The 26,720-nt window shown below is 38.5% G+C and overlaps 1 protein-coding gene across 4 annotated transcripts in view; it reads right to left on the bottom strand.

Annotated features, from left to right (window-relative positions):
- The window catches only part of AACS (acetoacetyl-CoA synthetase), a 41,951-nt gene that overhangs the window by 2,493 nt on the left and 12,738 nt on the right, over positions 1 to 26,720 (bottom strand). Inside the window, exons 5-17 of one of the 4 annotated variants that reach the window (XM_074159494.1) lie at positions 21,086 to 21,183; positions 17,151 to 17,265; positions 16,507 to 16,588; positions 15,692 to 15,839; positions 11,220 to 11,300; positions 9,996 to 10,120; positions 7,267 to 7,331; positions 6,965 to 7,087; positions 5,489 to 5,602; positions 4,957 to 5,082; positions 3,286 to 3,355; positions 2,318 to 2,376; positions 1,299 to 1,501 (exon numbers count right to left, since the gene is read on the bottom strand). In XM_074159494.1, the coding sequence (XP_074015595.1) occupies positions 1,299 to 1,501; positions 2,318 to 2,376; positions 3,286 to 3,355; positions 4,957 to 5,082; positions 5,489 to 5,602; positions 6,965 to 7,087; positions 7,267 to 7,331; positions 9,996 to 10,120; positions 11,220 to 11,300; positions 15,692 to 15,839; positions 16,507 to 16,588; positions 17,151 to 17,265; positions 21,086 to 21,183 (1,409 nt within the window). The remainder of the gene's footprint in view (positions 1 to 1,298; positions 1,502 to 2,317; positions 2,377 to 3,285; positions 3,356 to 4,956; positions 5,083 to 5,488; positions 5,603 to 6,964; positions 7,088 to 7,266; positions 7,332 to 9,995; positions 10,121 to 11,219; positions 11,301 to 15,691; positions 15,840 to 16,506; positions 16,589 to 17,150; positions 17,266 to 21,085; positions 21,184 to 26,720) is intronic. The other 3 variants (XM_074159495.1, XM_074159496.1, XM_074159497.1) reach the window with 3 other exon arrangements.

Here is a 26,720-nt window from a genome sequence, read left to right as displayed (position 1 = left end):
TCATATTTTCAGATAAGGATTCAAACACATTTCTAAAAGTAGCAGAAAATAGAAAGAGGTTCCCCTTCCAATCAAAACTTTCAAAGAAAGATGGGAGACAGCTTTGATCACTTTACCACTAGCATATTTACCTGAAAGGTAATTAAAGTTCACTCAATTGTGAATTCAGTCAAAGTGTGAACTAATTAATGATCTAAGCAGGTTTTCCTGAGGGACAGCCCATCACAAACACCTCACTGCCATCAACTTTTTGCTGTACATTTAGGTGATTTACAGGGTTTAGAAGTTCAACACTTCCTGCAGAAGCTAAACTGAAGCCCAGAAAATCTAGAGTCGCCATTTAACAGGTGCAGGGGATTTTACACTCATGCAAAGAGGACATTTTGAGAGGACATTTGTCAACAGTGGCCTGAAACAGAAGCAACTCAACAGATCAGAACCAGATTGCTGTGTGCACCACAGAGGCTGGGAGTCCTGAACCCTAGAGACTAGAAACCTACACTGGCAGTAAATGGGTATCAGAATATCAAACAACTGGTCTGAAGTCTCAAGTCTTTTCTCCAGGTATACTCAAATCTATGTGCAAATGTACTCGGGACAACTACACTCTGCACCCCATTTTGCTGCTGATAGAGCTGTCAAGGAGACTCAAGCATCAGAGAGGACTACAAAACACAGGCAATTCCATTGCAACTACTGACCTCACACAGCAAGGAAGAGCACTTGTAGAGTAACACAGCTCCAGAAGACTGCGAATGTAGAACCTTTAACTATATAAATTTCTCTCCCTCCGCTTATAAGTACAAAGATTTTATTTTAGTTACTGCTACAGTTAAGACAGTGATAGAGCTACATTTAAGTGGCTAAACAGATATAAGTGAAATGATTCACAAAATTTTATAAATTTGCTCAGTGCTCTCAGCTTTCATAAGTATGTCACTTGAAACAGGAAAACCAAACCAAATAAGCTTACGGGTAGCCAGAAAAGCTAAAGTTAAAGGAAAATATTAAAAAGGTAATTTAAAAGGCTTAAGTATATATTACTGAGAAAACACTACACATTTATAAACTGAGAATGGGCATTTTTAGGTATTGTTAAAAAACAAAAACACGCTTAGCTGAAAAGGAGATGAAATGATGTTGCTAGGCAACATAGACAAACTATTTATAAAGCTCGAATACACTTTTGAGATGCTAAAATTTCCACTCATGTGGGTTTGAAGAGCAATGACAACTGCTCCTTAATTACTATTCAAGGTGACAAAGAAAAAAAGTAGGCAGCATTTTTCATGACATACCGGAATGCCTTTGGTTTCTAGAATGAGGCTTGGAACATGCCTAGCAGAAAGTGCTATACGTATTGCATCTCGAATTCTTTTCACCAGATCCTCACTGAACACATGGTTTAATGCCATCTTCAGGAAGAGTATCACCCTCTCCTCTCCATCTTTGTTGTACTGAGGGACACAGAGGCTATCGGAAACCTCCTCAAAGGCTTCAACTGAAAATAAAAGAAGAGTCCTTATTAGCATATGTATATTATTCTGGATGCACTTTTTTTGTGGTTACGCTAAAAGAAGTATCATCTCCTCTAGAGCTGCAAAGGCAAACAGGAATCCTGGCTAGGCCACTCTACAACAAACTTCCCCTCTGGGTGCTCTGAAATTTCAACTCCTTGCTCAGGTGAAAATCCAGGTTTAAGGACCACATGTATTTAGGCCCATTTTATTATAACTTTTGGGACAGATAACAAGCTTTCACACAAAGCCACTTTCTTTGGCTTTCCTCACAATCCCCATCACTGCACAGACAGAGAACCAATATGCCCAATCACACAAGAACAGGGAGAGGTAACAGGCCCCTATGTCTCAGATCAGCACCTTCACAGGCACAGTTTTACCACCTTTCACACAATAAACTTCCTTTGAAATATGAAGCACAAGCTCAAGAACTGCTTCTAATCACTAGGAAAGCTACAACAAAACTAGCGTCAAGAGCTTGTCTTGGAGGAAAAAAAAGAAAAGTTTCAGAAGTTAAGTATTCTCAAAAATCTGCATGATATAATTAGTCTGTAAGGCCTTACTGTACAAAAGCAACATCTTATGGAGAACAACTAGTCATCTCCGGTCCTACAGATACTTCAGGAAAACAACCAATTTCAAGTCTACAAAACAGAATTTTACTGTTGCTCTGTATGTCTTTCATTTGAAAAATGGCCTTTTATTACTTAATCCTTCCAAACACCTTTATCATGCTTACAATTCAGATTTAAGGCAACAGTGTCACAGCTGAAAGAGGTGGAAAGTTAATTTCATACCTATGTTATAGATTTCAGAACTTCCAAATCTCACTCCATTCGGATTTAACGTACCATCACTGAAAGTCACACACAAAACAAAGCAGTATTAGAGTTTAATGAAAAGAGAAAAATTGATACAATTAACCAAGTCCCTCTACATTTCATGCAGTGACTATGCAGCCACATTAGAAACAGTTTTAAAAGAATTCGATTTAAAAAGGCATTTTGCTCATTAGAATGAGGTTATACAGAGAACCTCAACATTATTCATTCACCTTTCTTAATCCCTCCCTTTTCCAGTAGCCTACAAATACACACACGCCACTGATGACAAAACAGACCAAGAATCTTTGTAGTACTCCATCATATTGCAATTGCGTATCATTACTTTCCAGTCTTATAGCTGGAACTTGTGTTTCCTATACAGCAGCCTCACACCATATGTCTGTTGAGTAGGTCTATTTGTGACAATGCCAGACACAGCCTTAAGGCATTCACTCAACTTTGTTTCGAACAGCAACTTTTAAGTGCAAGCAGAAAATTTAGCCACAATTGTCATCTTGAATGTTTATAGTCACTAACACAAGTGCAACTTTATACCTGACCTTCTCTAATTAAGTTTTGCTGTAAAGCATGTCAATGGCAAAGCCAAGACCAGAAGAAAAGTTTCCCAATTCAGCACCTTGAATGTGCTGCACTCTCGATTCATACTCTTATAGATGATCATTATAAACCAAGGAACACAAACCCAAGTCCAGTTCTGTCTTGTGTTCACTTTTATATAAGCGGGGTAGAACTTTGCAGTGGGATCCCTTCCTTCTAATCCAAGTGCTCTGCTTAACTTAAGGGTTGAAATCCACAATTCTAGATGTAACAAAACAAGTATAAAGCTAATAGGCCTGACAGAGTCATGTACATTATGCTCTAAGGTGAAGTTTGAATTTTAACATTTGTTTACTTAGAACACTTCCACCAAAATATTATACCTGCGACCCAGCATGACAATTCCTCCTGTCTTGGGATTAATTTTGCAGTAATCACCATGGGCCCAAACACCTAGTAGAGAATGACAAAGGTTAAACAGCCAATTTCTTATTCATTCATTCACAGCAGACATTTGTGTAACTCAACTCATCTAACTTAGTAAAATACATACAAAATGTAACATATCATATATACTTTGAGAACTACCCACAGCAAATGGAGCAGTACTTAACTGCACAAACAATCCACCTTGCATTTACTACAAAGAGCTAGCACACACAGGAGAGTAGGTCACACATTAGGATCAAACTCTAGGTTATCTTCTGATTGCTTGTTTGCATGACTATACAGCATCCTTTAGAAAGCAGATGAATTACTGCTCTTAACACCACATTTTGAGGAAACTGCAAGAATCTTCCACAAAGGTAACAATATTCCCGCTGGTCTCTCTTGACCCACTTCTTTTATGATGTACAAATTCTGTGCAAGAAGCTTTCCAGGCTTGCACAATAGGTCTCAATAATTCCCCGAGGAGCTTATGTGCTTAGTGTTCTTAATTTGTGTTAATGTAAAATCAGATTTGACTTCTCAGAGCTGGAATAACTTTTGTATTATTTTCAAGTTCGATAACGTTACAGCAGCCTGCCACAAACAGAAACAAGCCAATTCTACTCAAATTTTTATTAAAAAACCCCAAACCTTAATTATTTGCACATGCAAATAACACCATTTTCCTAGCTTAACTGTTACAACCTTAGGTCCATTTACAAGTAAAGACAGAAAACTGTTTCAAAAAGAACCTCTGGACAGCAGCGATTTCAGTCTAACAACTCTCACTGATTTTTCCATTTATTGTCAGGCTCATACACAGAATGCAACTTCCATGTTCTCTCAGTTTTCCTATATGAATACTTCCTGCTGCACATCCTGACTTCTCTTGTGAATCCGCTCTATATTGCTGCTATTTATAAAAAAAAGCTTCCATCTCCAGAAAGCAGCAGCTTGAAGTCCTGCTCCTATAACAGCCCCTGCCCAGTAGGCAGCAGGGAGTTCGGCATCCCTGTGCCACATAAGCAAAAGATCTGGATGAGCAGACTCCTCTACAATTATTAGGAAGAAAGCCTCTGTCCCACAGTACATGTTCCTTTACACTTACCACCACTGAAAGACTGGATGAAAGCAGAATATGCATGTTTGAGGCAGCATATATTTAAACCTCATGCTAATGAGGTAACAGGTCAGCACTTATCCCTTAGGACTCACTCCTCTAGGACAGAGCAGTCTGGCAGAGGTGCAGCAACACTCATTAATGGAGGATTGCTCCCTGACCTATTCAGCACTTTCATTTCACACTCAAGCCAAGCAGTCTATGTCCGCACTCCAGACTATTAGGCTGTTACAGTCATATCTACCTAATGAGAGCAGGAGCAAAAATGGGATTGAAGCTTTCCAGAGATTCTTATTAAATTGATTTAGATCCATATTCAAAACAAAGCACTAGAAAACAGACTGATATTATGAAACACATTGTGGAGTTCTCACCCTGGAAATCTAGATTCAAAGCTGCACCTGCGTATCACTGGGCAAGAATGAACTTGTACCTTCCCAAGAGCAGCAATACAATCTATAATCTTGGTCAGTTTGAGCAATAGCTAAAGCCCTTCGTTACATACCTGGGTATTTTGAAAAATAAGCCTTCCTGTATTTGTTTCCATTCTCATCATTCCAGAAGTGCGTAGGCTGACAGGGAATAGGCTTGGTACAGACCAGCTCTCCACTTTCACCCCAAACTGGTTTTCCTGTTTACAAAGAAATAGGTATTTTCTGCATTTCCCTTCTGTAGAGTATCAAAGCAAAGAGTATCTGCAGTTACCACTTCCATGCCAGATGCTGATGTAGATGTGAGATGAGCTGTGACTGGTGGTCTTAACAGCTTGTGTTCAGCTCCTACACTTAGCCATATCTTAACCTCAGTAACTTCAGGAGAGCAACTTTAGCAGAGCAATGGAAAAGGATAGTCTTTTACACATTATCTTCACTAGAGTCCAGTATGATCTGGATCAGATGGATCCAGATCCAGGTTTTGTGGAACATTTCCAAAGTAAAGTCACCTATTTAACAGCTGTTTACTTATCTGATGAATGAAACCTGAGGTCATAAAACTACTGTATTTTATGTGTGCATAATATTTTGGATAATAGTTACCTTCATCATTCCATGCTTCTACAGCCATTCCAAGATTTCTGGCCTGAATTTCTCCTTTGTAAACTGGAATTGTAACATTCTGACCCATGAAACATGAAATGATATCTGTCCCACCTATAAAAGAAATCCATTTAGAATACACAATCCTTTTTGGAAAAATCAAAACTGAAAGCTACATAAGAACTCTGGAACAGCAAATTGCCACCTTTGCCAAATGCTTCTGATCCACATTAAACAGCATAGAATAGACAGTTATTATCTAGGGTGCTATGTGACTTAATAAAAGAAGTTTCTTTTCTTACTTAGTATATCTTTTTATAGATTAATACCCTTCATGCAGAAATATTCCTTAGGTATAACTTTTCTTCCAGCAGTTTCTTTAATCTCATTTAAGAAAATTTCCATTTATATAAGAGTGAGAAAATAAACAGGCCCTAGTTTACAGGCTTAGATACTTAAGATTACTTAGAAATGCTTTCTTGTTTGTTTTCCTTAGTTTGAAGTAAACAGACAAGCTATTCCACTCAATATTTACTTAGTCTTTATATCTTGTTCTCATTAGCACAAGGGGAAGGGGAGGGAGAGGCGAGCCATGCATGTAGGAGGAACAGTTATCTTAATAAAACAGATACTGTCAAAGTGCTTACTTAACTGAAATATCTATAGCCCTCCTAGGACTTCAAGAAGTAGAATTATAAGACCCAAATTAATCATGTTAGCTTTACTCAAAAACAGTCTTCTGCATTTGGGACTATTAATGTCTATACTAGCAAGTTCAAGATTCAGCACTACTCTTACCAAGACCAGAGTCGGAGCTGACTTCAGTAGCATAATAATCAGACTTTAAAAATCAAACTAAACTCAGTTAAAGCACTCTTTTTTTCAAAGCCTGTCCTCACTACAAAGCAGAATGAGGAGTTCTGTGGTGGACTTTGTGTGAATAGCAGTTGCCTCAGCTAGCACTCCTCACAACAAACCGCACAGTATGTGGGCTTGATATTTCTCTAATTATGTAATTTACAAAAAAATCTGTCTGCAGTGCCAATTACTTGGCACAAAAGAATTGAAATGGGAACACGGAAAAACCTCTTCAAGAGGTATTTTCTGCTAAAGTCAGCTATTTGCAGAACAGTATGTTCTGTAGGTTAATAGACTCTTTTCTTGATCTCACCCTGCTACCCCTAAGGACAACCAGTCAAAATAAGTGATGCTGCTTAAAAAAAGCTAAAACCCAAAACATTCACCATGTCAGAAACATTTTACCTAAAAGCCTTTAAGTGTACAAGCTTCATTATGGCACACTGAATTATGCAGAAAATCTCTGCACTAAGACAACAATTAATTCTAGCTTAACTATAACCAAGCCTGAATGATCCAAGGCTTAAGCTTTCCCAATATACATCAGGAAACAAGGAAGAAGGAAACACACAGGTAATGAACAGAATTAATAGGGTTCACGCAGCATAAAAGCATCACCTGAAATGGATCCCAGGAGGACACTGTTTTTTATGTGTTTGTAGACATACTCATAGCTCTGAGATTTGAGCGGTGATCCTGTAGACAGTATCGTGTGGAGTGTTTGGAGATTGTGTGTTTCACCTTAAAAAGCAGGAAATCAAAATAGGTTAAGGTAGAATTTTTACAAGAGTTTGTAACTATTCGTCACTACAATCCACGATAATTACATAAAGGACTTTGTAACAAGGTACAGAGCCAGAACCTGGAGAGGAAAGGCAGGAGGGAGGATAGAAGGGATTCAATAGCTTTTTAAAGCTTACATGGTTTTAAATTTTTCTCTTCTAGCACAGCCAGCCACTTTGCCCCTGTTCCAAGGATGGTGATCCTAGAGGGGAAAAAAGTTTAAGCGTTTTACATATTTAAACATGCTAAGATTCTAAAGACCTGCAATTCCCACTGCAGTAAGCAGAGACTGTTAGACTCTCTATACGTTGATTAGTCAAGCAGTACAGTCTCTTAAAGCTTTCTAAGTGCAAAGCACATCCTTTTGAGCAATCAAAATTAGGCAGATCACATGTCATCTCTACAGCTTTAGAACTTTTAATTCTATCTTTAAATATTAAGCAAAGCTTTCCCACCTCGTGGAAAACATTGACTTTCCTTTACAGGAATTTGTAACTGCAGGACACTCCAAAGACATCACAAAATGTTATAACGTTTACTTCATTAATGGGCCATAATTGCCACTAAGATGTTTAACACTAAACTGCTGCCTTGTTACACTCCTACATATAAAAATTTTGCTGTTTCAGGGCACAGTTTAACATAGAATACTTCACTCTGAGGACAGCAGCCAGTGATTTTCTTAGATACCTGTTTAGTTTCCACTGATCAAAGTCTGAATTGCAGGTGACTAACTGAACACAAAATTTGGCCTAGCTAACTGAACAATTGAATTCCACCCTTGCAAAAAGTGTATTTAGAGCTCTGCAATACAACAGAATTAAAACTTTAAACAAAGGCTGTATCCCTTCCCTACTCTATCGATGGAAGTGCTAGTTTAATGTTTCTGCTGACTTTCAGGAAATCTCTTCCCTGCCTTCTGCTAAATCATTTTAGATTACAGCAATAAACTTGCTCAAGAAAGCCTATAGAGACAGATAAGGTTAAGGGATACAGTCTGAGCACACAGAACATGGACAACACATAGATCAGTAGAACTTACAATAAGATCCTGCTATCTTTGCTTTTATTCCACAGGCAAGGTGGAAGGTAGAACAGCTCTTAACATAATACAGTTTCAGACATAGAGAGAAGCCCATGTCAACACTATCAAAAGGTAATGTCTTCCTTTGCCATTTAGGTGGGTGACAGTAACTGAGAAGCTGCCACCTCTTGGGTAGGGACAGGCTATTTGCACATAAATTGCTCTGTGCACCCATGTGTATCAGGTACATGGGAGCAGCACTGAGAGCCCACAGAAGCGCACAGCTCCTGCAGTTACATACCACAATCATGTGAACTGTTTTTACTCTTGTGTAAGTTCTAACTTTTCTTCCATGCTTCAAATAATCGCGTATTTCAAGTTAGAATACATAATGCTTCTCGGTTTATTTTTAAGCTCTTTGACACTTCCTCTACAGCACATGTAGAGCCTATTCTCCTATTATTTCCTTCCAAATGCTGTATAATTGGTGGATGGTGACTAAATACAGTTCACTTGAACAGACCTTTAAGTGACGTCCACTTAAGTAATTCTTGTCATGCAGTATGAGCTATCTTGATGATACCATAATATGCTATCTGAAGGAAAGTATGGTACATCTTCAGAGAAGCAAGGTAGTCTTAACATGTTGAAACCTTTTTTTAATATGTAACATATGACTGAGTTGGGAACAGACTGCATTATGAAGTACCACACAGATGGCCACCGCTTTTAGCACCAGATTACAGAAGTGAGACATGCAGACACATTTCAGTTATCTTCACTTACTTCTGGCATGTAGAAACAACGCTTAAAAATAAGCTGTGTTATTTGTCGATTCTAAATTTTTTGCCTGTTCTACTGGGTCTTTTTTGGGGGGGTGAGGAGTGTCTTAAGCTTGTGGTTTTGTTTTGCAGTGGTTATTTTTTTTACTGGAAGCATTCTGACTAGGCATTAACCTCCAATTATAATAGCCAGAGAAAAAGTGTCAGTCTTTAAATATTATATGCCACAAAAGAGAGCAAAGTTTAAATTATTAATTATCAAGAGCCAGAAAGAATCTTTTGGCATCCACTTTCCACCATAAATGAATTAAAATGAATTATCAATTAAAAATGACACTCTATTTTGCCAGTAATATAATTCAGATCTACTCCTTACATCCAGTTGGCAAAATAGAAAAGTTAAAAAATAAAAGTTTAACCAGTGAACAAAGCTAAATACCAGCACAGGAGTTTACAGCTGTTTATCCAATACCTGCCATTTCTCTAGGCTTCAAGAGAGGGCACTGCGAGCATTTTCAGGGACAAAGAACTATGTAAAACAATTAACAAACAGCTTGACAGAGAGAATTAGGCATTATAGATTGAAAAGCAAAATATGAAGTTATAAGAAACCCTGCTGAGCCTTTTCAGTCAATTTAGGTCTTTAAGTCAGAGCGCTATATTGAGTCTTAGGTTGAGCTGCTTGAAATAAAGGATTCTTATTTTCCAAGTTCTGAGTGTACTGAGAAATTACTCTTTAGATTGCTCCTGATTACTGTCTTTTGAAAAGGCTGCTCTTGAGAACTGACTATTGAACCCAAATTCTTTGTTTGCCTGGAATCCAAATACTTGACTCAAATTTGAAACAATCAGTTCTTTGTCTCTTCTGCTCTCTCAAAGACTGTTTTAGTACAAATTTTTAAAAAGTTGTTCCACTCAAGGCTAAGCCAAAAGATAAACAATGTCATGCTACATACTGGTTTCTGACCAATGCAATAACACCTTTAATGAGGCTGCTTGTATGTGGTCATTGTAACAGAAGCAAAGACCATTTTTCTTCCATTTAATGTTGCTTACATACCCTAGTCTGTCAGTCAAGTCCCAGAGCACATTTGGTGATGGAATTAGAGGAGATCCATCATACAGGACCACTGAAGCTCCTGTGGCAAGTGCAGACACTAACCAATTCCACATCATCCAGCCAGTCTGGAAAAAAGGAGATATCTACATTAGTTTCTCTGTCAGCCAGCTGTCCCCTTTCCTGGCAGCTCTGTCACACAATCAGGAGTGTTTCTTGCTATCATATGCTGGTAAGAGCTACAGGCAACTACAAAGTGATGGATAGATGAATACTTTGGCAGAATCTTCTGGACTCAAGCATGCTCCCTGCCTGTATGCAAGAGGTGCCACCGTCCCCTCTGCTTTCCTTGCCTGAAGTTTCTTGCTTTAAGAAACTGTTAAGCCAGCACCTGACTTTATGCCCATCTCCGCTGATTACACCTAATCACATTATTTAGGCATCAGAAACTAAGGCTGGAGCACTGTATTCTCTCACCTGTCCCAGGACTGGATCAGTTACATGTTTGATGAATGTTCATCTAACTTATCCTTACAAATACCTAATGAGATGGGAATTCCATACCTCCCTACCCACATACCTCTAAAGCATGAGTCAAAAGACAGCACAACTTTGGGACAAGGTAATTATGACGACTCCTCCAAGGAGATACTACAAACTGACTAGTAGTGTTAAAGTTCAGAAAGGAACTCATGAGGAATAGCATTAGCCTCCTCAAACCGTTACAGTAACAGAAGACTTAGAGTCATTTTCTTTACCCCAGCATTAGAAAAAAAGCCATCACATAACTGAACTTCTACATAGCTCAGTTTTACTCCCTTTCTTTTACTAAACTTAAACTTGTGCAGCTTCTTTCCTCCCCACCAAACCAGAAAGACACAACAGAAATCCTCATCTTCAGAATGGTCCATCCTTGCATGATGCAGGAAGGTAGAGCCTGTTTTGCAGGTCATATTGATGAGGCAGTTACATCAATAAACCTAAGAGACTGTAAAAAATCAATTTTCCTCACTAATTCGATCAGAAGCATTTAACATGGGTTTGACCTTTCAGCAGGGAGGTCCCTGTTGCTTTTTACTATTCCATCTGATTTTTTTAAAACTCAAGTAGGACAATCCCTTGCAGAACAAGAATTAAAAGTACATAAAAATGTACTTGTAGGAAAAGCCCTCCCCATCTTCATAAGAAAAAACTTATTTTCAAAATGCCTTAATAAGCCACACTTGCCGTTGTATAGTACATAATAATGTCATTGCTAGTCATGTTGCCATGAAGAATGTGTTCCTTCAGATGCTGTATTAGCGTACCCTGAAAAAAAAAACAGTGAAAGAAAAATATAAGTTCACATAAATGAAAAGCAAAACTCAGAGCACATTAAGACTTCAAAAAAGCCTAATGTTGTCAATCCTTCACAGGATGTACTCCAGGATTACAGGCAAGTATTTCCTTTTAACGACAGCTGAAGTAAATCCCAGGGCCTATCTACAGCAGCAGCAATTGCATTCTCCTTTTTCTCACATAACTTCTCAGCCTCTCTCATTAGACCTCAGCAATTCCCACTGCACATCACTTAGCTAGAACATAGGAGGTTCCACTCAAATATGAGAAGAAACTTCTTTACGGTGAGGGTGACAGAGCCCTGGAACAGGCTGCCCAGGGAGGTTGTGGAGTCCCCTTCTTTGGAGATTTTCAAGACCCACCTGGATGCAATCCTGAGTAACATGCTCTAACATGCTCTGGGCAATCCTGCTTCAGCAGGGGAGTTGGACTAGATGATCTTTATGGTCCCTTCCAACTCTAAAAATTCAGTGAAATTCAGTGAAGTCACTTGTAATCCATGGAATAAATAACTTCCTTCACTTCCATCTCTGCTCAGCCATCAGAGTTGCAGAGTATTCCATGCACGCTATAATTTTAACAGCATGCTTTTACCAGTCAGATTTTCCAAAATAAGCCCTTTGACAGAGTTTCATTTTCAGTATATCCAGGCAACCAGGAGGAATGAAGGATCTAGAGCTGCTATAAACTGCAGCAGTTGTTATACATAAACACTATTTATCCAAACTATCTATTAACACTTAGGAGACAAAAAGATCTAACTATACACATCTCTTGTAAACACTGAAGTGACTAGCAATGTGAAAAATCTCACTGCTCAAAGCATCAATATTAACAATAATGTAGTTAAATGTATTACTTCCTATTCTCTTTTGTTGGAAATGCCACTGAAGTACCTTTCTTATCAAAGCATAACTTGTTAGGATAAATAAATTTACGAACTACTTCACTGCAGTGACAAATTAATGTGGTTGATTTTAAAATAAAGATTTTTTTGCATTCATGCAAGGAGTTATAGTGAAACTATTAAGAGCCTCGTAAGCATGAAACAAGATTTATGCTGAAAGAAAATAGATTACAGATAAACATTTGAAATAAAAAAGGAGAGCCATAAAACTGGCACACACTTTGGGAGAAGAGGCAGAAAACATTAAATAAAAATAAAGGAGTAAATCTTATTTTCTCTCTGCAACTCGAAGGAAGCAAGTCTGAATTCACCTGCTAGTGTTTGAATACATTAACTGTCACAATGCTGCCACCTAGCTATAGCTACCATTATCTACATTTAAAAATGAAAAAACCCCTAGGATTTAGAAACACTGTGTTTAACTTAACAGTTACGGTTGCCAAAAAAATTGCAGGTGTTAACAAAACCATTCCATTTATAAAAGTAAGCACATTGCCTCTGCAGAAGAATGTGAGAGAGCCACAAAAAGTAGTGAAACTAAAAGTCAAATTCAATTAAAATAAATATTGGCTTTCTTTTCCCTGCATTTAGTTGTTGCTATTCCACAGTTTTGGAATCAAAAGGGAGTTTTTTTTAGCAATGACTGTAGGTAGAGGCTATGAACTACTCCCCTGTAAAAAACACTCAGTCTGGAAACAAAGGTGGTGTGGTAGAAGGCATAGCTCTTCTAAAGAGCTAACGACCCAAGATGCTCTCTCGAGTTTATTTATAGAACTTATTTATTTATAGGACTTGTATGACCCTCAAAATAAATCCTAAGCATTTAGCATATCATGACAGATCTGGCAGCTGATAAAAGCTTACTGGCCTGCTTGTCTTTATCAGGCTTAACATACGGCTGAAAGTGCTGAGCATCTGGAGTGTCAAAAAACCAGCAGGCCCTGCTGTTCCTGAGCCACACTGTGGGCACACGAGGGACCGGTGCTAAGCGGTTACACAGCCGAGAGAGAGCAGCTACTCACGGTGCAGCCTCTGTGCTCAAACCAGCAGTGGTCTCCATACAGCACTCTGAGCAAGAAAAAAACCCAGAGCAATTTGCCTACAGTTAACACAAGAAGTCTGTAGCAGCACAGCTACTTCAGCCCAGGTCTTCTGAGCCCTTACAATGGGTAGAAATGAACTGATTACAATTTTACCAAAAAAAATTTCTCTCCTTAGATAGATGGGAATGTGGAACAACTGAAGAGGGGCCTGTATGGATAGGGTAAGAAGCAGAACCAGCGTTTTTCGGACTTCAGAAGAACACTCACTCAGTAATGTTTTTCAATAACCCTCCAAATGTCTCTGTAGCACACCCAATTTTTCAGTAAGAAATAGCTTTGCCTCCAAGACCAGAAAAAAAATCTTACTCCGAGACACTACTTTTTAAATCATCTCCTATGACTTGACTTCATTTTCATTATTTACATATGTTATTTCACTGTGTATCAAGAAAACAGACCAGAAACATACTGCAGAATTAGATAAACCAAGTTGTGAATTCAAAAAAAGCTGCTTATTAGCATCTATAAGATCAGTACTTTAACATACCAGCATTGAGCTGCACTGCAAATAACACAATTGAAACATCTTCACTGAAATATCATCTCTTCTTGTATTTTTAACTATCAAACCCAAACTCCAGTTAACCTGAAGCTAGAAAGTGAAACAAAGACCATAGGCTAATTCTGCTTTTGTTGAAATCAGTGAGAATCCTATTAATTACAGTGGCAACAAGATTAAGCCAAGAGCAAACAAAGGAACCCAATCAAGTGTGCAGAAGACATCTAAGAATTTCTTTGCATGGTTTTTATTGTAGACTCTATTCAAACTGACACATATAAAGCATGCACACTTAAAGTCTCTGATGCAACAATTTGCTTTTACACCTGAGGTGTTAGCACCAGAACTTATGAAGAAAAAAAATCATGCTGCAACACAGGAACTACAGAGCTGCTCAGCAGGAACACAGAATCCTCATAACATCTATTCAAACCATCACATTCTCTCCCTCCCAGCAAGGATGAGTAGTCTGTATCTAAACTTTAGTGTAGCTCTGTATGAAGTGAAAATTATTCTGATGGAGAGCAGAGGCATGAGATTAAGGGCAAGCTAAGCAGCCATACAGATAATGTGGGAAGTGAAAGAACTTTGCAACAAAGAAAAGTCCTGCTGTATGATCTACATCTGTGTTTTTAGTCTCCCTACTGTTTATCATGCACTGCTGAACAAAACACCTGTCCTGGTTTTGCTAATCGGTCTTTCCAAGTACTTAACCAGTCTAAAGCCAGCACAGCTTCAGAACAGCTGTCAAACTTCAAAATACACCTTTCTTCACAAACATAGGATTGGTGTCCCACAGGGACCATTTTATATGTCACATGCCGCCTGGCATGATCTTCTATTGACTGTATACAATGCAGAGTGTTTACAGGCAGTGTGGAATTTACCTGTGGGCAAGCCTTCTGGTCCTTGACATCAGAGCGCTAAGAATGTACACACTATGGGTGTAACAAAGTGATCCTGCCCTCAGGCTACCCAGACAACTCTACAGCCAGTCTCACCAGATGCTCATCACGACTTTCAGAGCAAAGAGCAGAAACAATGGACTCTGGCTAATAGTTGTGCCATTTAATTTATACAAGTTGGTACAAATGAGCTAGGCAACACATTCTGCCTGCCTTAAGGGGAAAAATCCCTGCCTTTTATTAAGGACTATACTAATGGCAGAGTTAAACACTATGTCTGACTGCTGGAGACTCTTCCTGACCTTTAATAAGTTGCCTAGAACAACTTTTAGAACATGAATAGTAGTGGAAAGCATGTGAGCATGGATGATTTTAGCAGTAACATTGTATATATCTTCACAACAAGACACTGCCTAAAGCAAAGCTTCCATACAAAGAAAAACCTACACCTAAAGAGATGCTAAACCCTCCAGCTTCCTTCCTTAAAAATGGATTGATGAGAATGACATGCTCTGAACTGATAAGTGTAGGGAGTGAAGTTTAAGGTAAAAAAAAAAAATCTAGATAAAACCAGCAAGCTCTCTATGGGCCTCAACTTGACAGTGGCCAAAAATCAGTCCCAAGCACCCATTCAAGTGCTCTGGCCTTTCTTCTACAAGAATCAGTTGGGCAAGTTCTACTAGTGCTTTTGTGAGACACCTGTTCCCAGGAAATAGCTGAAGTCTCCAAAAGGTCTTCACACCATTCTCTCAACTAAATTAATTTTATCCTTATTAATCCATATTTGCTTTCAGACAGTCACTTACAAATATAAAGTTTCATTGCAAGTTACTGAAAAACTGTCAGCAATCAATTCTTCCTTAAAATACATCATGAGATGATCCTGTTAAAGGAAAAGTGTAACCCACGTAAATACAGATAGTGCAGCTCCAGAAGGGAAGACATACCCCTGCTGAATGAACCATGCATTTTGGTGCCCCTGTTGTGCCTGAAGAATACATGATAAAGAGAGGATGACTGAAAGGCAGCTGCTCAAACTCCAGCTGGGGGGCCTGGTCTCCTTTCCCCGTAGCAAGGAAGTCTTCTAAAAAGACACTGCATTAAGAGGAGAATAAATGATTACTTCACATCTTTTCTGAAAGCATTACCCCAGCTCATATACAAGATTACCTCTGTATCTAGTAGTTCTTTTACAATAAACTATATACAGTATTTTTATTCCTAGTCTTTCTACTCTTTGTTTGAATTACTAGTTGTTTTGTTTCCTTTTTCTGCTTTAAAATAAAGCGTTATTGAGATATAACACAACAAAATCAAGCTGATAAGTCTCCACCTATGATCAGCTGCCAGCCTTAACAGCTCAAAGCAAACTGGAACTATCTGACCCTCAAAGTCTGGAACTCAACCATTTCCAAAAGGTATCTAACATACATAATCCAGACCAGGAAATAAGCAAAAGATTTTCTCTAAAAATGTCACTTAAATTATTAACCAATCATTTCTGAAAGCCACTTTCCTCTCCCTGTTATATCCTATTGAATTTTGCCTTCATTTGAGAACCATTAATACCAACAGTGGTTTTGTATGTTGCTGCAGATGTTTTGCTTCTGCTACTTCTGTTTTCAGTACGAAGCTGGGCACACATTAAGAAATCCAGCTAAATCCTAGCTTTTGCAATTTCAAGAGGTCAGGCCCTTTCAATAGCTCCCAGCATCTGTCTCATCCCTAGTTAGGACAGTCACAGCTCAGAAGCTGCCATTACCTGTTTGGAATCTTCGAAATATCTATGGTTTCTCTTGAGGAGACATATGGAATCACCACCACTTTTTTTATATCTGGAAGCCCTGGAAGAAAGAAGAAAAAAAATGTTTCTTACATTCAGCTACATAAACCCAAGGTCTTTTCTGACTGGATCATGCAGTGTAAAGCATTAAGTAACACAATTAGTTCTGATGCACCAAGTATTGGATATAGTTTTAAATGTTAAAACCCTCAGAAGGCTAAATTGTTACCTAAGTTACAATTTCCTTAATACTGCCAGCCTTTTAAAAATACATGTGTAAATCTGCAAGCTTTAGTGCTGTAATACCTCTTCATTTGTCTTCAGCAGCACTTTGCTTGAGCTTAAAAACCCAGTATTCATCAGTCCCTGTTCCCACACTTATACTGCCAACTAATTTATGATGATATATTTGAGCTAAGCTAAAAAAAGACAGTTAAAATTACATAAAAGACTAGTTAGTTTTCACTCAAATCAGTTCTGCAATTCTAAGTGGCCACAGAGATACTGTTAAGGACGAAGGACAGTGACAAGCAGTTGAAAGTGTCATTTTTAGTGACAGTGCTGGCTTTGAGTGCTCGCAAAACTAGAGCATAACTAAGGCTAGATGGTATGGAGGGAAATACCTTTTACCACACTAAGCAGCTTTTCCAAGTGGTTATGTTCTTTGCCATTGTATACAACAGCTTCAACAGAGAAGATGAGCTTAGGCTGAATTTGGGAAAATCTGTCCAGCACACCCTAGGGACAAAGAGAAAAGTTAAAAAATAACATTAAGTGCTACAGTAGGAAAATCCACTGAATACTAAATGCAAATTTCAATTCAAGCAACGAATAAGGGCAGGAATTAGCAAGAGAATTGCTAAAAGACTACCTGCTTGACTTTCACTGACCCAAGATGTTCAAAGGACAACAGGTTTGTAACAATCTATTTCATGACCCCCTAATATATCAACCAATAACAAAGATAGGATGATCACATAACATTATTCACTGAAGGATTAAGTTCACAAAGCTGTCTAAGCAGTTAAAAATTCACCTTGATAATCAGATTTACAAACTCATCTAAGGAGGACAAGCACCTAAATGATGTGAGCAGAAGTCAGGCACTTAATTTGCCTGAAGGCCCACAAGACTCCTGTCTGCATCTGCCTGATGTCCTTGTTACATGTCCTTGTAACCTCCCCCCAACACTTTGACAACATATCAGCAGTTTGGCAGCCTGCATAGGGGCAAAACTGAAAGACACCAGTGTTCTGGAAGATGCATTTATCATATGGGAAGTTGACACTTGACATGAAGTCACAGCTTTGTTCTTCTACGATCAGAGGAAAATGTACCTCTCAATTTTACCAGAAAAACTAGATATTGAAAACACACATACCACCAACAAAAAACTACCACAGCTCTTTTAGAACCTCTGGGGCAGGACACATTCAAATGCTAAGTTTTCAGGTGTCCTCCAGCTTACACTGTTTTCAGGAATTTACCACAGCTATTATCACACTTTAGAGAAAAACCCTCCTGGCATTTCTTTTATTTTTTCCTGTACATTGCATGCAGCAGCTTACCAAAAATAGGTCTTTTTGTATTCAACAGCAAGAAGCAAATACTTTTAGTAAAAGCTCTCAGCGCACAGTAATGTTCATCCCTCTCTAGCTACATTACTTGAAACAGTAAGAACTACAAGATCACTCAATACTACAAAATTGTCAGCTAACCGTTCAAGAGCAAGTCTCCTAAATCTTGTTGCAAAATTCAGACTTCAGTCATGTGCTTATTCTACCCTGCGTTCTTTATTCTTTTGTCCTCTGTTTTGTCCTCTACTTTGCAGCCAAAATAGAAGACCAAAAATTACCAAATCAAAACACTGATGCAAAAACATCACAATCAACTGATCTTTATTAAACTCCTCCTTTCCAAGCTAAGCCAGTCAGGGCTGCAAGAAAGCAAATGGCAAAAGTACAGAGATCCTGTCCTGACAGCTTCTCCATGTTATTTTTTTTTAGGAAAGCTCACTGAACACCACAGGTAAGGGACAGGAATATGACTAAATATAAATACACAACCATCTCTGCTGACTGTGTCACTTAACAGCTTTCTCCCCTATCACCCAAAGATGCATTTCCATTTCCTCATTCACATCATAAGATACAGTGACAATGTATTAACACCCAACTTTATCAATTAGTAAAAAAAAAACCCACCAGAATCTGTTTCAGTGGCATAAGAAGTTTTCAAGAAGCCCCTAATGCATTAACTAACAAACTCAGAAACGTAGATTTAATTAATACAAAGGTACTCCAAGGGAGCATGAAATCAAATTTCCTGCTTTTAGGTATGTTATCACACCTACTTATTTACACCATTTTCAAAGATTGGACCAAGCAGCCAAATTACACACAGCATGTGTGTGTGTGCGCAGGCATATACACATTCATGCTGAGCACAGAGGATACATACCCCATATCCATGCTGCCTGATGTTGAAAAATGAAGACCAATGAGAGGACTAAGGGTACTCTAACAGAAGAATCAAATCTGAAGAGAAGTGTGAATCAGAAACAGAGATGACTACAATTCTCAGGGTCTTACTAATCCTGCTAACACACCCAGTTGGATTCATTAGCACTGGCAGGATCAAATCCCACAGGGCAGCTTGGTGTGATACAAAGGGAATACAAACAGATGGAACATGTAATTGCCACACTGGAACTTTAATCCAACCAGATGGCTCAGCAAGGAATTGCTTTCATGAAAACCTCAGGTATACCAGATATGGCTCATTCTATTTGATGAGCCTCAAATCCTGTATTAAAAAATTGTGCAGGACCCCATGAATGGAGCCACACTGGCTTTGCTAGGGCTCACCAAAGATTTCTCACACAGGTCTAAGAGCAGAGCCTCTTTTTAAACTTGCATAACCAACAATTTCTTATGCACAGGCTGTAAAGAACTACTTTCCTATTAATATAAATAAATGGATAACAGGGACTAGAGAAATTAAGCAAAAGCTGCCAAGAGTGGCACTCTGCGTGGGAGGGAGCTCACTGGTTCTCTGACAGCAGACTTCCCGAGCGCTTGCAAAGCCTTTGGAGGTATGGCATTCAGAGCCTGCAATGTGTAGGCAGTTCTGAGAAGTGACATTTCTAAGCTTCACAAAACATATATACACAATTGGATTTGAAATGCCGAAAATGCTACACTATTTCCCAAAACAAACAAAATCTTCATTTATGTTAACAGAACTAACGCAACTGCACAGAAGGAGAAATATCTTTTCTTTAGGGTGGAAGCCAATATCCCTGGGGACCTCTGCTGATCTCCCTCAAGATTTTAGGGTTTGAATTTATGCCAACACATGCCTCCAAGTTAAAGGAGAATAAATGATATCGATGGCACTGCTGCTCTGAGGCTAAGTTTCATTAAAAAACTATCACAAAAACTAAATAAAGCTGGGCACTGAAAATAACAGCACATCAACATGGACAGAAAACATACCAGTACTGTGTAATGCAAGCAAAATGAACAATCTTCCTGCGGATGAGGGATCAAATCACATTGCAAAGAAAATACTCCATACTGTCATTTTCTGAGCAAGCAGAAAATATTTGTAGAACAGATTGATCATTACATGCTGTAATGATTTTTTTTAATCATTTTTTTCCTCAATGCTACACCCTCAAGTGTAAGAAAGTAGAATGCTGCTGCCCTCTAGCGCTAATCCAGAGATCACTGTTCCATATATTTAACCAGCTACTAGGATTAAACACCGAGATTGAGGGTATATATTACCTAAATCTTTGGTATTTTCTGTGTTCTGCAATCTACAACAGTAGATTCTCCAAACGCTTTCATGCAAACTTTGAGACAGAAGAAGGGTTCAACACTCCATTTTAGAAGTGATGTGTCTGTTGCTTCTTATGATTTGTGCTAAAGACTTTCCATAGAAAGCCGAATATATTCTCAAGGCTTCCAGGGCACATTGCAACATCTTTGATTATCATGATAGTTTTTACCATATTTTACACACAGCATTTATTCCTACATTAAAAAGGGTTAAACAGGTTAGCGATATTAGCCTGAAATTCCTCACCTTGCTGGCCAACAAAGCCTTCTGGAAAAGGCCAACTGAGGTGTTGCTCAATTTACCCACATAGGAGGCAGAGGAAGGGACTTCTTGGGCAAAGAAACTGGAGTGTGGCTAAGCAGCATGGGGAAAGATATAGAAAGGAGAGGCCAAGCCCCAGACAACTCTGTTGCATTGCTGCTCATTTGCATATTTAACAAAAACTCACCAAGACTATGGATTCCACCTGAAAATATCCCAACAGGGAGTTAGCTAAAGATACTCAAATCACTATGCTGAAAGTCATTACTGATAACTGAAACCATGGATTTTCATTCAGTTTGTGGTAGCTAGAAAAAAGATCTGGTGTACTTGGCTGTGCCAGGAGGTGGCAGTAAGACTAAAGCAAACAGAATTTACTTGAATTTATCACCCTTATATTTGTCTGAAACACAATGATAACTTTTCTGGAACATGCAATAAGGCTACTCACATTAATGCCAAAGTCTGGTGATGTTGAACTCCAGATGGCACCAATACTTGCAGCAGCCAGCATTGCTTCCACCGCATGAATGCTGTTTGGTAAGTAACCTATGGCAGAATTTGAAAGGTTAGAGATAGAAGAAAACTAAAAAAATCCAATCTTACAGTAAATATAGTGCATACAATAGCCAGTTTAAACAGATAAAATGAAAAATCCTAGACTGAAGCATCCTTTAAAGTTTCCCACACAAGTGCAACATTCTCCTTCAAAGTCAAATCAGTTACACAAGGAATTGGAAATAATTCAATTTATAACAATTGTAGATACAAACTGATACAACTATGTTACTCCCAATTTACAAATGCTTCTGCTTAATTAATGAGACTCTCAGGATAAGAAGGCAGCAAGCTGAAAAGAAGAACTGTGCAAGAGATTAAGTTTATGGATTGAATAAGGTATGTAAACACTAATGCAGCACCGTGCAAGGGAATAGAGCAGGTCTGTAGAAACAGCCATTTGAGAAGGAACAAGTATCTGGAAGGAAAGAGTATAAATGCTCAGTTCGAAAGCAGAGTCAGCTTCACAAAACTAAACATTGTCTCATAGACACTGCCAGAATCTTCAGCACAAACAAGTAAAACCAGTGTCTCAGCTGATAAGGGAAGAATACAGCAGGACAAGCCCAGGAACACTCCCACACAAATGCAGCTCTTCAGGTTCATCTCATTAGCTTGCAGCAAGATTTCAAGATTTAATTCAATTTATCAAGGCATACAGAAGAAATGAATGTCAAGAAAGTTAGCTTTTCAGTGGGTTCAATGTGAGCAACTCTCCAGAAGATGGATTCTGATCAGTTGAGAACCAAACTCACAAGTTAGAACACACAAATTCACAAACTACACAAAAGTAGATCAATGATCTGGAGTTTCAGATCACCCTTCTTAAGTAACCAAAAAGATATCTAAGTACTTTAAAAAAGGCACATGACAGGCCTGATTGCAGTACTTGGGCAGCTAATTAGAATTCAGTGTTTGAAAGCAAACTTAAACAGCATTAAAAATGTCTTCCAACCCATTTAACAATAGTAGTGAGCACCAGCAGATCCTGGACTGCAGAACAAGCTGCAGGTGCTCCACAAGTATCTACCAGACAGCAAAAACTCACTAGTGCTAGGCACTTTTCAAAGATAGATATTTATGGATGCATTTTTCAGGACAGGAACTAAAATCACAGATCTTAGTAGCAATTTCTGTTACATTGACTTTGTCAAGTAGGAGGGTACTGAGCTTGATTTTTGCCACTTTGTCTACACAGCCTTTTAAAGTCTACTTTGTAGAAAGTTGAAAAAGTCTTAAACTAAGATTTTTCTTCACAATTCAAAAATTAGTGAAATCAGTTTTTTAAACTAGTTTGCTAGTTACTCTGTGAACTGCTGTGCTTTTGGGAGCAGCAACTTTGAAATCAGCATTATGACTTAAGCCCAACAATTTCTGGAAAAATACAACTGTGAATAAAAACCTCATACCATGTTAAGATATAAATTACTCCCTAGAACTGCCTACAGTTTGCAGTGGTTTGTTCAGTGAAGTTCTTAAGTAGATGAAGTGCAGAAAAACCTCAAGCCCATAAGGCTTGTTTATTTTGCTGTTTTTCCCCTTAGAGTCAAGGTTTATGATAGAAGGTACAGCATCCCAAAATTTTAGTCATTTTTCCTTTAAGAGAAGTCTTCCTCCCTGAACAATAATTTGAAATATATGACATTTTAGCCTGTTCTGGTTCATTTTCTGTGATGGAAGCAGTTCTTTTTTAATTGATGCCAAATATTTCCACTGAGCATTTCTTGGATGGTATTATCAGGGGGCTAGAGTGCAATGAAAACTGGAAGATGTCTGTTCATGCTTTGGAGCAGTGATTACCTTGCCACAGCTTACAAGCATCAGTTCTATTTTAAGTAAGTTCTCTACTTCACCACTCCTACAAAAGCCCTCAAGGCAAGAACACAAGTCTCTGCTTATTATTATGAGCCAGACAATTAAACCATTACTTTCACTTGTCAGTTGGCTTTGAGGTGGTGTTTGAGGATATCAGCCAAATATGCCAAAAGGTATGAAATATGCAAGGCAACTTACTCTGCACTTCTGTATCTTTACCCGATCACTGCAGGCAGCCTGCTCACTGCTATTTTCATATATTTGTCGTAATCCCCAGCACCGGGTATATTAAAAATGTGGTTCTGTTCTAGACACAGATTCTCCAAACATTGCAATGTGAGAACTTGTCGCTTCTGGACATCTCCCAACTTTAAATGACACAAACTACTTCTCCTGTCAGTCTCTCAGATTAAAACTGGATTCTCAGAAATAAAAGTGATTTCTCTCTCACATCAGAAATTCTGCAGCCCAATTACAGCAGCTACCATGTATGTAAAACTCCCTGCTTTTGACTGTGCCCCTTGAGATACCAACTGACTCCTCAAAGCATTCAGAAGGCTGACACAGGTCTTAAGCGTCTAAAACTCAGTGGACAGTAATGTTGCTGACAGAGGATGAAAAATCCAACTTTTTTAGCTGGATTCACATCAAAGGTCACAGAACAGTGACCTACGTACAAAAGCTCTGTACTACAAGAGAATGATGATACAGCTACTTTAAATATTCATCATATATCTGTTCATATATTTAACTAGAGCCTCCATGTTCCTTGATACAACATTTCAGCTAAGGATTAAAACTAGCATTTGTCAACATGGGTAAAGCTTACAGAAGGTACTTCTCTATCTCTGTATCTTAACTTACCCCTTTTCTGAAGCTGGTAAGAAAGGTAGAAACTACTTCCTGTTACTAGAAAGATCTTCATACCCTCTTTGGGTGAGCTAGAAAGCAATTGAACAGAGGGCTCAAAACACAGGAGTTAGGAACCCAGCAAGTAGGAATTCAGAATATAACATACCAAGGGTCCTCACAGCACTCCTCCTGACTCTTAAGTAAGTATAAAATCTCCATAAGGACAAAGAAATAAAAACTTTACTTTGACATAAAATGTGAAAAATCTCTAAGCAGGACAAATGATATCTTAAAAACACTGTATGGGTTTTCTTTGTTTTTTTAGAAGCACTTATAGCCTGATCTGCTCAGGACAGCATTTTCTGTCAGCTGCTCTTTACTTAACCTAGCATACACTAAGATTAAATTTAGATTTGCTCATTTACACTACAGTACTTTATCAACAGAATAGGTGAAAACTCTAGTCCAAAAGTTTCTGGTATAATCATGCTAGAAACTATTACAGAAGTCTCATTTCTTAAGAGCGCTGAGAACGCATTCCCTGCAAGCACCTAATAGCTTCATAAAGCACAATAAATGTGTACTCAAACAGAGGCATTCAAACATTAGCATTCATCTGAATAAAAAAAACCACAAACTTGGACCCTGCACCAAAGATTTAGTTCAAGCCTTAGAAGAAACACATTAGGAGGAAGGAAAGTAGGGAGCTGCAAATGAAATATCCTCTCAGCAGCTTATAGTATTGATCTACACTCCCAAACAGAAGAGACAATTCAAAGACCAGACTTCCAATTTCTCTTTTTGATGTTAATATATCATTTTATGCTTCTGTAGGACTTTGAAGTGGTCATCCTGCCTAACATTACTGTGGCCTGAGACTATTAGTAACATGTTTATCTTCTTACAAAGCTAGCTTTAAAACCCACGTAAGCAACTAGGGCTAATACAGTTACTATAGATAAAATAGCAGCTTTAAACAATGTAATTCATTGATGTTTTGTTGAGGATTTTTTGTGTGAACACATGGGGAAGATTAGTTTGGTTTTTTTAACTGCTGACTTGTAGTAGAACAAAGCTGGCTACAGGGATATAATAGAAACAACCTATCCAGAGATGAAAAACACAGATACTCCCTGTTTTATTTTATTCCTGCTAGAGTCACTGTTATTTGCCAAACAGATGGCCAGTGGGAGACCACAAATACTTCACATGTGGATTTGTGTAGCTTGGATTAGGTATCATATCTGTTTCTTCCAACTGTTCAAGCACCATTGACAGTATTGCAAGATATCTTCAGAAGAGATATTTCACCACACATCTGCTTCAACTATGTTTACTATTAAGTGCTATCTCCTTAGTGATGGAAAGGGAAGACTAGGATGAAATCAAGCTGAAAAGGTGCTGACATCGCTGCTTGTCCGCCCACATTCACCCACCTCCAACTTTAACATACTATTACTGTCATGATGCAACCATAAATTGTATTGAACAAACTAGGGGATATGTTAAGTATAATGAAAAGTTAAAGAAGTCTTGTCTTAGAGGCAGTAAAGCATGGAGATGAAATCCACAGGAAGAAAACAATGGTAATGGTCTTGCATACAATTCTAACAGCTCGACATTTTAATTGATTTTAACAGAAAGAGACAAAAGGCATCGGAGCCTAGCAGGCTGACTGGGTGCTAGGCAACTATAATAAAATTAATAAAAATCTTCCTTCTATTTAAATGCTGATTTTTCAGCAGCAGTAAAAGCATGCCCTGTATTACTGCTATAAACCACATGAAGAAGCACCCTTCCTTCTGCCATCTGCTATAAGTTTTGGAACAAATTAGGTCCCAGTATATTTTTGGCAAGCTTTGGAGAGCCTGATCTTTGGTACTACAAGTGGGTATACAACTCAAACTTTCCCACCCAACACTCACCATCTCTCCCCCATTTCAATTTGGGATTTGGAGAACAGTCTGCAGCCTCAACCTCTGACTGATGTTCTGTTTCAGCTCTTCCAAGAACCACCAATATCCTCTGGCAGAGGAGAGGAACATGCGAAAAGTTGAGGCCAAATTTAAAACATATCTATCTAAATAGCTGGATTGCTGTTGAAAATCCCATCAGATGTCTTACACAGGGAAGCTCTCCCTAGATATGGGCCCAAGGCAGAGCAATCTGTCAGAGTCAGGGTTCTAGGGCTGGGGGCACCAGGGGAAGGGAAGGAGGGGGAAATGCGCAATGGCTCAACTGATGGAAACTGATACAAGTTCATCTGACTAGAGATTACAAGGAAAAGAGTCTCTCACCAGCCAGGGTAAGAGGGCAGACTGGAAAAAAGTAGTATGTGAGAAATTGCCTCTAAGAAAAGAGGACATGAAGACTCTGGATAATTTAAAAATCACGGTATGTTTTTGGGCTTTTAAGGAAACAATGAGGTTGCCTAAATTTGTTCATCTTTTCTGTTATCAAAAGTAAAGGGCTTTGTGAGGACTCAAAGCACAACACAAGCCTGCTTCCACAAATAAGCTATAACTGCTCATAAAGACACATATAAGCAATTGAAATGCTGAAGGGGCCTGGCACAGATACTCAGTGCCTACAGCAGCTGGGCAGAAAGGTCTCTGCTCTGGAAGTGCCAGATAGGAAACTTTTGCTCAAAAAGGCCAAGGGGGAAAAAAGTCAAAAAAAGAGTGCATTCTGTGTGTTTCACAATAACAAACAACATTTACAGAAAGCATTAAAAGTCCTAGTCAGGTTTTTGTTGACCCCTTTGATTGGTTTCATGATGTCCAAGTTTCCAGTTATATGCATAATTAGATACTGTTTTGCCAATATCTTTGGAGCAAGTTTCTAAAACACACTCAATCCAC

Source organism: Numenius arquata, chromosome 16, assembly GCF_964106895.1.
Source record: "Numenius arquata chromosome 16, bNumArq3.hap1.1, whole genome shotgun sequence".
Classification (NCBI taxonomy): domain Eukaryota; kingdom Metazoa; phylum Chordata; class Aves; order Charadriiformes; family Scolopacidae; genus Numenius; species Numenius arquata.
This window is presented reverse-complemented; position numbering and strand designations above follow the sequence as displayed.